General features: G+C 34.7%; 2 protein-coding genes across 3 annotated transcripts; both read right to left on the reverse strand.

The window, feature by feature from the left end:
• Positions 1–495: 495 nt before the first annotated feature.
• Positions 496–4240, reverse strand: LOC121265857 (inactive receptor-like serine/threonine-protein kinase At2g40270). Of its 2 annotated transcripts, XM_041169535.1 has the most exons (7): positions 3884–4239; positions 3647–3785; positions 2810–2983; positions 2532–2767; positions 2072–2262; positions 1830–1962; positions 496–1255 (listed from the first exon to the last, which is right to left on the reverse strand). In XM_041169535.1, the coding sequence occupies exons 1-7, from the start codon at positions 3978–3980 to the stop codon at positions 657–659; spliced, it is 1569 nt and encodes a 522-aa protein (XP_041025469.1). In that variant the 5' UTR covers positions 3981–4239; the 3' UTR covers positions 496–656. The 2 variants fall into 2 exon arrangements, with proteins under 2 accessions (XP_041025469.1, XP_041025464.1); XM_041169530.1 differs by having other exon boundaries at positions 2532–2983; positions 3884–4240.
• Positions 4241–9464: 5224 nt separating this feature from the next.
• On the reverse strand, positions 9465–10411 carry LOC121265868 (uncharacterized protein At5g39865-like). Its single transcript, XM_041169541.1, has one exon. The coding sequence runs from the start codon at positions 10280–10282 to the stop codon at positions 9578–9580; it is 705 nt and encodes a 234-aa protein (XP_041025475.1). The 5' UTR covers positions 10283–10411; the 3' UTR covers positions 9465–9577.
• Positions 10412–10949: the final 538 nt, after the last annotated feature.

Here is a 10949-nt window from a genome sequence, read left to right on the forward strand (position 1 = left end):
AATTTGGTTTTTTTCTTTTTTAGTGATCAAGTAAGTATACTTTAATGATGTTGTAATTTTTTTTTTAAAAAAATGTTTAAAGATAAAAAATATATATATGAAAAAATAAAAAAGGCATTTGGGGGAGAATTTGGTTTTTTTCTTTTTTAGTGATCATGTAAGTATACTTTAATGATGTTGTAATTTTTTTAAAAAAAAAATGTTTAAAGATAAAAAATATATATATATGAAAAAATAAAAAAAGGCATTTGGGGGAGAATTTGGCGTGGCCACGCCCGACTCTTAACTAAAACATTACCAGGTCTTTTTTATGTCAGCCACTGGCTGGGTATACACCAAAGACATGCAGGAGAGAAGGGCCAACCAGATTGGGGGTCAAGGGGATAGCAAAACATTGATTGGCTGCGGCAACTCTTAGAAAACAGAAGGTTTTAATCAGCTTGACTTGCTTGCTTCCATAGTTTCACAACCAAATATAAACAAAAAACATCACAGTGAAAGAGATTCGCCAGATTTCCCTATACATGAGTTCTGTACAAGTAATTCCTATTACTCTGGGAGATACAAGCTATGTCAACGTACAGGCAACATTTCTTTAGCGCCTCACCTTCTATGAACTCCCAATTTGAAGTTCAAATTCAAGTTGTATACTTTAGCTAGCTTGCATCTGCAGACGTAATCTCAAGTTCTGCCCACCAAAGGGGAGAAAGTTTTGGATTCGCTGCTTCAGGCGTTATTCCAGTTATGGCGCTCAATCTTACACAGACTTCTCTCATTGACGGTCTGTGTTTAGAATCAGGGTGGACACAAGATTTTAGCACTTCACCTATTAGCTCCAGTTGCTCCTCTTGGAAGGATGTCAAAGTTGGGTCAACCATTTCTCTAAGCGGTTCCTCCCCACTTAAATAAGCAGATGCCCAGTCTTCAAGTGAGGCATTGTTCACGGAGTAAGGGAGCCTACCTGTAGCAATTTCAAACAATATCACACCAAAGCTATAAACATTACTTTCCGGGCATGCTGATGGTGTATGCAAATTGTTTAATCCAGATGATTCTATCTCAGCTGCAACTATCTCATTCCAGAAAGTAAACTCCGAGATCTTGGCCGCATAATCCTCAGTGAGACTGATAGCTGACGAGTTCAAGTTGTTGTGGGCTATAGGTGGGTTCAGCTGGTGCATATGCTCGAGACAGTAGGCCATTCCCATTGCAATTCTCAATCGCATTCCCCAGTCCAAGTGTTCGGCCTCTTTAACTGCAGGACCCATGAAAATTACATATGTTAAATAATAATGTAAGTAGCTGAAAGACAAAAGCACCTCCAAATAACTGAGCAGTTTCAAAGATGGCGTATAATCTACCATTGCTTCACTAGAGTATAAATTTCCAACAGCCTAATGATGTGGCAGCCTTAGTCATTCATTTAATGGCCAGGACTGGATACAAAACAAATAACATCTCTTCTAAACATTTATCCTATTTTTCTGTTCTAATTTGAGAGGTTGCCTCATCATTGGCACAAGAAGATCACTTCATGGCAGTTTTTTTTCCGACTAAGATACAGAGAATTTATACACGAGTCTATAAGAGTAATTCAGGACAAGGTCAAATGCACGACCCCACATTTGCCTCCAAGTTTAATATGCAAAATAAGTATCTCTTCATTTCTTGTAAGAGAAGGTTCATATCAGCTTTAACAGAAATAAATTAGACTGCCAAAGTCACTTTGGGACTAATCTGAATGGACCACTGTTACAATACTATGGATAATTCATCATGTATATATGGTCTGTCCATAAGAATACCAATAATGAAAGCAAGGTACTCACTGTGCAAATGCTCAAAAAGTGTTCCATTTGGAGCATATTCGAATACCATCATTCTGGTGAAAGGTTTGTCTTCCTGACAATATCCAAGAAGGTTGACAAAATTTTTGTGGTTGACTTTTGACAATGTGTCAATCTGAAACCATAGCCACAGAAACAATTAGGGACTCTTGGACCACATAAAATGCACATGCGGCCAAAGGCAATATGTTTTGTCAATCTAATGTAATTTGTTTCTGAAATACCTTCTTTCTAAACTGTGCTTCTAAACTGTTTAACCAACCCTTGGCAGATGTCGCTGCCACAGAGGCCACAGCAATTTCGACTCCGCTAGAGAGTGTCCCTTTGTACAATGTACCAATTGGCGAAGAACCTATTACATTACTGAAATCTTCACAAGCTGCTTCAAGCTCTGATCTCTTGATCTTTGGCACACCTGCAATACAAATTTCCAATCATACATCGGATAAATCACAATCATCCAGGACAGATTTTGGATCATTTGAATTGAATGATATGTTGCCAATGAAGGGTTTTTATAGCTTGTAACTTGTGCATTCATGTCCACCCTAAAATTAGCTTTGCACGGTCATGTTAACAATTACAATGAGATGGCAAACTAAATGACATAAAGATGTCTAAAAAAACATTCTTTTGTTTGGTTTTTTCCCATTCTTCTCAGAGAGAGAGAGAGAGAGGATTTACCAGTTACAAATGCTTTCTGAAGCTGTCCGCTTAATCCTGGGGCCCAAGGTTTAACAGTAGCTACCTTATTGCTTATACATAGATAGACACCAATGACTAAAATTAGAATGGTGCCCCCTATTGCTCCAGCCAATATTGCAACTATGCGATGATTTGAAGAGGAGCTTCTCTGCAATATTGTGCTGCTTTCTCTGGGGGGAGGCACTAGCGAAGGGTAGGAAGATGGAGGTGGAGCAATTTGAGTAGGAGGAGGCGTGTGGGAAGATGGGGGTGGAGCACTTTTTTGAGGCCTGCTGTAAGATGGACGTTGTTGAGCAGGAGGCCGCCTTTCTGGCCTTGGCTTAGGTGATGGTGATGGGGATGGGGACGGTGAGGGGGGAGGTGGTGATTTGGGTTTTTTTTTATTTTCCAACAGTCTCCTGCGAACTGTCCCTCCAGTTTGGTCTACATTCCTGGCAAAGATAAAAAAGCAAACTTTGGATAAATGAAGCAGAATAGATACCACTTCTGGAACCCAGACTGAAATACATCGAAAAAAATAGAAGTTCCAAAAACATAAAATGCATGGAATGGACATGAAAGAGGTACTGTGGCAAAAGGGGGTAAATCCACAGTTTCTAGCATTAATAACTGCAATTTTTTTAAGTTTTTAAATATGTGGATGCAGACATAAACCCAAACACTTTACATTCAAGTTTTATTGCAGAATTGAAGTAATTCCATGTGAGAACCAGCAAAAGGTTACTTAAAACCAGGCACACCCTCCAACTTATGGGGGATTACCCATGGTCTACCAGGTTGATGTACGATATTAACCCAAACCTATAAACCACAATAAGAAATAGAACTATACCTCCACAAGGCAAGAAAATTCCTTTGCAGAGAGTCTATAAAACAATGAAGTTCTAACATGAACCAAAACCCTCATTTGATTGATTGACAAGAGAACCGAGGAAAAAAAAAGAGAACGGAACTTAAACTCAGATTTCATTTTGTATTGTAAACTTGTGTTCCCTTATAACAATAAATAAACCTTTTCTTTTCCTACCTCATCTCAGCAACCAAACAGAAGATAGAGTAATAAAATTCTTTAAAAAAAAAAAAAAAAGACTCACAAGACCACAACTTTTCCATCTGAGCATGCAACCCCAAACCACGAACATGGATCAACCTCTACATCTTCCTCTTTCCAATTTGACAACGCGCCAAGTGGATCACTCACTACTCTCTCTCTAAACCTCAGCAGAGCCAAACCTGCGCAAAAAATACCCCATTCATCATTTCTTCCTTCCCTTTCCGAGAAAACCGAAAAATAAAAAGAACAAGAAAAACCCAGATCCTATATCCTGTACCTTTGTCGTTGAGACGCCAACTCCATTGGAAACTCTGACACAAGAAACACATCACCACGACAACTACGAAAAGGCCCAGTTTCCAGTTCTGCTCCATTCTTAAGTCTCATCCAATCACGAACACGACCTTTCCAAACGACTCTTTTGCACGAGTTGATCATAAACCGAGTTTAATCGCATCAAAATCGAGCTCACAACTTGTTGAAGAAACCGTAACAAAAAATCGTGTAAAAAATACAATTTGAGTGGATATCTATCAAAACCAAAACCAAGTTCGCGTGGTTGCAAGCTAATTTAGGCCCACTAAAAAGTTCGAAAACGCGTACACTGGAAGTGTGATTTCGTTATTTTTGTTTTCTTTTTATTTGACTACTTTTTTTTTTTTTTTAATATATAGTCTCTCTGGAAAAAAAGAAAACGCTGCAAGAAGTGTCTACACTACTGGTATGGTGTGGGATCAAAATGGACTAGGTCCAACTTCTTCTAGGGACCAAAGCTTTGGGCAGAGACCGTCACCCATCTGAAAGTGACAACGTACGTTCTGCGTGGTTGGAGAATTAACGCATGCTACAAAATTAATAAATTTGAGTGTGATATTAATGAATTCCGGTCAAAATGTATTAACATGTTAATACATAATTTATTAACGGAATAATCTGTTTAATACAAAATCAATCCGTTTTAATTCGTTTAAATTTTATTTTAATATTAAAATTTTATTATTATTAAATTATAATATTAATATTTTTCAATATTCTTATACTTTTATTATTGATATTATAATTTTAGACCTATGCTCATATTTATTATTATATAGTTTGTAATATTAGTTTTATTATATATATGTTAACATTTGAAAAATATTAATACATAATTTTAAAGATATTGTGATTACTAATAAATATAAATTTTAACTTTTATGTAAAATTATGTTAATTAGGTCAAATGAGTTATGTGTGTTAGTTTACCCATTTACATGAAATGAATTTAAATTGATTGTGTTATATTAATTTATTTCTAATTAATTATTAAACGGATTAAAATGAGTGGCACGACACGATCTGTTATCTAAATAGATTGTGTTAGGATTTGAAAATTTGACATGTTTAGTTTAACAAATCGAATTTAGATTGACCTACATAATCAAATATTTATGACTTGATACGATACCAGCAAACTCTGAAAGTAATATTTATCATCCCTAATTTAGGGTGCGTTTGGTTACCAAATTCACCTCAACTCATCTCAACTCATCATTACAACTTTTTCAAATCTCAATACAAAATATAATAAACAATTCAACTTTTTTAAATTTTAAAATAATAATAATATTAAAAATTAATATTCTAATAATATTTTATCATCACAATTCAATTCAACTTAACTCACTTCAACATCTACACACAGTCTTATAGGTATCGACACTGGAGACCGACTTTTTGAAATGACACCCAACAGACATAAAATTTTTGTTTCTTTCTTGTTCGTGTGTTTGCTATCATTTTGAATTGTGGGCATATACTTTGTTTGCAATCAAAAGTTCTCTGCGTTGCTTAACAAAACAAAAATAGTCTCCTCAATGTTCAGACGAAGACCCGGTAAAAAGCATACCTTTATCGTCGGACAAGTGAGGAGCTGAGCTTCCTGGAAGTTTACACTTTTCATTACCCGGAATCATTTACTTTTCTAAAACAAAAGACTACAGAGAATTTTAATTTTTAGCTATAACCATCATATCAAAATGGTCTTTACTCCCTTTCATTGATAGAAAATTCCTGTCCTTTCTTTATTTTTTGGCTGAGCAATAGAAAATTCCAACTTGGTATCGCTGGATGGTAAGAAACTGTCATGATTCTGAGTTGTGACTGATAAACATTCAAGTAGACTCGCTAGTCATCCCCAAAAATTAGAAATAAAAATAAAAAATAAAAAATCAGACTTGCTAGTTTCGTGTCTTGCGAGAAACTTTCACGGGATGATCACAGGTATGTGCGACAGTTTTTCAGATTTCTCGTGTTTATTGCGGCGATTTTAAGCAACCAACTAATTATAACATCATAGGAATTATAAAAAAAAATTAGTTTTTACTGTTAAACCTAACAGCTGCCGATATAATCAATATTAAGCTATAATATATTATCACTTAGCCCTTGAAACATATAATATAAACTATAATTCTTCTATTCATTAAAAGAATGAGTAAAAGGTAGAAAGGTAACAATTAACATATCTTAATGCTTAAATTTTAAAAGAGTAAACAAATTACCAACAACAAAAAAAGGAAAGAAAGATAGTAGTTTGAGATGTTAAGGTACGATTGTCTCTAGATATTGACTTAAGTAGCTAGGATTAAGAAAGAAGAATACATGTCATGGAATGTATGTTTTTGATTTGTACTTGTGTATATAGTTTTGTTTATTTAATTTATTGGTTATTTAAAGTAATTTTCAATGCCACCAACATAATTAAATTCGGTGGTGGCCTGGGATCACTATCCCGACCAACATTATCATTATTGTCTCGGTTAGAAACTAATTAGAAGTTGATTTATGCACCTGTCGTTTTACTTCAACTTCAAGAAGAAAAATCAATCAATTAATTCGGTCAAGTTGATTGCAGTTTAAAGCGACGGCGTAGAGTTTAGTCAGGACAATTTGCAGAGAATTAATTAAGACAGGTTGAATATATATATATAATATATATATTATCAAATTTGAATTTTTTGAGATTTTAAATAGAAGAAAGACATGTGCATGAAAAAAATAGATATAATTATACGAGTAAATTTTTTAAATAGCATAAGATATTCATCAATATTATATAAATGAGATTCATTTTATGCCATAAATCAAAGATTTGTATTAATTCTAAGTAAGGGGGTCGATGGATCTGTAAGGACTGATCGATCACAAGTTTAATTGAAAATGGGTACGTAGGGCCCCGTGATCTAAAAATTCCAATTATCTGAAAATGATTGATTCCATAGTTTTTGAAGTTCTTAGAATTTTCTCACGGGATTTTTATGTATCAAGTCCTTTAATTCATTTTAAGTGGCCAAAGTGCTTAACTGGCACGTCACCCTTCCCTGTACATGCATAGTACATACAAGCAAACTACGCCTTGGGCTAATTGATACGAAAATTATGTTTGATTGTTACTTAATTTGTGCTAATTAGATGAGAATAAAAATAGAAACTAAACAATAAACGTAATCCCATCTGTTTCTCTAGCGTGCAGGATCACGTCTTGTGCACGTGCCCGTCCTCTCTCTAATTTTAGAAAAATGTCCTCTCATTTTGTTTACTTGTGTATTTAATTTTTTTATTTATTTTTTTACTTAATAATTAAAAAAATAATTTTTAATATATTAATGTATTTTTTATTTTTTAAAAATATTTAAATATATTAAAAAAATCCATATTTATATTAAGGCCTCTTTTGTTTTCAATAAACTTTTTAATTTATCTCATCTTATCTATTTATTATACATTTTTAAAATTTTTCTATAAAATAAAATAAAAAATTTAATTTTTTCAAATTTTAAAATAAAAATAATATTAAAAATATATATTTTATTTAATTTTTATTCTCAATCTCAAAAAAACTCATTTCATCTCGTTTTTAAAAATAAACCAGGCGTAAGCCGCACGCGCAAAGATAAAAACTGACTGCAGCCTACGGATACCCCTAATTTTCTATCCTTGTCATCATAGTAATGGGAGCTGCCGTTGTTTTAACAAAAAGGTCAACAATTACTTCAAACTACGTACAGCGACCCTTTTTTAGAGCTAAGCTTATTGGTTTTCAAGAAAGAAAACCTCAAATTAATATTGATAAGATTTATGTCCCGTTTGAATATAATAATTATTTTATTTTATTTTATTTTAATAATTTTTTTAAATTTTAACATAAAATATAATAACAATTTAATTTTTTTAAATTTCAAAATATAATAAATAATTAAAAAATAATATTTTAATAATATTTTATTTAATTTTTGACTTTTATTTAAAATCATCTTATTTCACTATCCAAACATGACGTTAGGATTATATGTTGCATGGTGTTTATTTATTTATTATTGTTTGGAAAATACGGTAATCAAATGTTTTGAAGGGTAATTCCAATGATACAGAATTTCTTAGATGGTCTTTGGTGAGTAGCTTGTTCACATGGGTAACAATATTAATTCCACCTTATCGGCTTGCCAGCCACACACGATCATCCTGGCATAGTCATAATATGTTATATATAATTGATTACCTTCGCGATGGGGCATACTGATCACTTACTACTTTTGTTGACACATTCACGATAGGGCATACCCACCAATTATTCATATCCGGCGCTTTAAATATCACTTTTGTTTGTTTGTTTTTAGAGCTAAGTCAAGTTCGTCTAGATTGGAGTGTTTGAGACTCCCAATTGTCAGCAGAACCTTTTAACCCATGCAACACGATATTATATATATATATATATATGTTATAAAAAAAAATATTACTCTTGACGAGTTATTTATGACAAAAAGACTATATGCAATGAAAATATATTCATTTTAATAGGAAGTTATCATTTTCATAGCAAATAAGTGACCACATATAAATATTTTTCTTGAAATTATAGTTATATTCTTGTAAAAAAAATCAACATTTGCCAATATTGGTTTATAAGATTTTGGATCACCGACCGACCGATTCTCCAACGATTTCGACCAGTTCCGGTCGGTTCCGCCGGTTACTCTTCACCCTTAGTTTGAACCATTTGATTCAAATTGTGAAACGGGATTGCACATGGCATGGTTGTTACACTCGGTCGGGGACTTAAGTAGGCCCAATTTGGGCCCAAGGACCGCAGAAAACCCGTACACAATGCCTCCAGCAAGATTACAAGTTCCCCATCTGGTTTGGGTTTAGGGCCGACCGTCATTTTCTCTCTGAGCCTTTTTCTAGAGCCCCGATACATCCACAGGATGTATTTTACGGAATTCCGTGGACTGACTGTCATTTATTACATTTGATTTGAAGAGAGACGTTTGTGCATTAAGTTTACGTAATTAATTTTCGCCCTATCCAGAGTGTGCTGCTCCTAAATTCCCAATCCACACAAAAAGCAACTTCTTTAATATGGTAGTACAGTACTTGAACTATAGAGACGACAAAGGTTTATGCCAATCTCCCAAGATCATCTTCCTGTCCAAGCACAATCTTGGCTAAATAATATGGATCACACATTGACAGTTAATACTATATATATATATATATATATATATATGATTGTCAAAAAAATATATACCATATGTATAAATAAATATATATATATATTTCCTCTATTTGGTTGTATCATTCCGAATCCAAATTAAATCTTCTAATTCAATGAATTATGAATGAACCAGTTCTTATTAAAAAATCGATTCGATTCCAGTTTTCCTAGTCCAATAATAACGAATCTCTGTTGGTGGGTTAATAGGGATTCCTGGCGAAGAAGAACATGACAAGTACTACTTCCAACAGAACATACTAACACGTTGTGCCTGCACTTGCAATACGATAAGAGAGTCTTGTGGTAAAGTACATAATGAATGTGGCAAAAAGAGCGGTCCATTAATAACAATTTAGATACAGATAGCTCTCTCATGAACTGTACTCCTTAAAATGGACAAAAAGAAACCTTATTTTGAGGGGTTTTCCTACGTTATTATTTGGTGAGGCTGCGGTGGAGCACGAAAGAACAAGAACACCTTATCAGACCGTTCACATTGCAAACGGTGCAGCTTCTGAACCCGATTTTCTCCACGAACACCTTGTGGCTCCCATCACACAGATCACATAAAATGAATCTAAGCCCTCCGCAGATATCACATGCGCCCAGGTCCACCACCGGCAACCCTGCGATCAATTTGTTTAATTCCCCACTCTCGTGGAGCCGTCCGATCTCCTCGGCCCCGCCAATGTATCTCCCCCCAATGAAAACTATCGGTAGGCTCAATTTCGTACAACCTATGATCCCCTGCAGCTCGTCTAAAAACTGGGCGTCCATCGACACATCTCGTTCGTCGATCGAGACGCGGAAGCCTCGGAGAATCGATCTGACGACCCTGCAGTCATTGAAGGTCTTGCGCACGACGCGGAGGCTCGTGAAATAGAGCACGATGCGTTGATCGGCACCGGGGAATGTGATGCACGGTTGTGGTGCATTACGGTGAACCCAGGCGCGGAGTAGTGAAGTGGATATCCGGACACGGCGGAAAATGGAGGGAGACTTGGGGGATGCGGGTTGGGGGTTGGATTCTTCTCCACAGAGGCTTTGTATGTCTTTGAAGGATGAGCAAGAGAAGTTGGGTGAGGTTCGTTTTGATGTGGTGCGGACCCTGCTTGGTGATCTCAACCATGGTGCCCACATTGACTGTTTAGAGAGGGAGGTCCGGGGGTTGGGTTTTTTAGGAGGCTGGAAGGTGAGAGGAAAGAGTTAAGAGGGGGTACAGCTTTCAGTGGTTGGTGAGGCTATAACCTGTTTAAGTGGTGAGGCTATAACTTTAAAAATGAAAAAGAGCTCATTATGGTAAGGAACTAAGGACTAAAAATGAAAAAGGCCTTAAATAATAAAATCATAAATGAAACCGTAATTAAGGTCATCCAGTAGTATTCACTATTCTTCTACGCGGGAACAAAATGTGTTTAAAACAATATTAAATGAAAGGTAATCATCTTTTAAAGAAATGATAAATTAGTCCAATATGAGAATCTCCTTGTAAAAATTGATATTATCCTTTTGGCTTTTAAAAAGTTTTAGTATGTAATTGTGCGATGCGAATGTAAGTAATGCCATACATATAAAGAAACAAAAATTTATATGCAATCATTTTTATTTATTGATTTGCACACTTTATTAAATATATATTCTACTAATGTGATGGATTGTGTAATTTTTTAAAACTACCAAAAGTGTACTGCAAAAGTTTAAGGTATCTTTTAGATTCGAAAATGAGTGGAGATGAGTTAAGATGGATTGTAAATAGTAGTGAGATGAATTGTGAATATTAATGAGATTTGTGAATTAAAGTTGATAA

This window comes from Juglans microcarpa x Juglans regia, chromosome 1D (genome assembly GCF_004785595.1).
Source record: "Juglans microcarpa x Juglans regia isolate MS1-56 chromosome 1D, Jm3101_v1.0, whole genome shotgun sequence".
Taxonomy (NCBI): Eukaryota; Viridiplantae; Streptophyta; class Magnoliopsida; order Fagales; family Juglandaceae; genus Juglans; species Juglans microcarpa x Juglans regia.

Excerpts from the sequence above, each read along its gene's own strand:
- LOC121265857 (XM_041169530.1), bottom strand. The coding sequence starts at position 3,980 with ATGGAGCAGAACTGGAAACTGGGCCTTTTCGTAGTTGTCGTGGTGATG. Across the intron at positions 2,984-3,646 it reads GATGGAAAAGTTGTGGTCTT|GAATGTAGACCAAACTGGAG; the intron begins GTGAGTCTTTTT and ends TATCTTTGCCAG. Across the intron at positions 1,256-1,829 it reads ACTTTTTGAGCATTTGCACA|TTAAAGAGGCCGAACACTTG; the intron begins GTGAGTACCTTG and ends TGGGTCCTGCAG.
- LOC121265868 (XM_041169541.1), bottom strand. The coding sequence starts at position 10,282 with ATGTGGGCACCATGGTTGAGATCACCAAGCAGGGTCCGCACCACATCA.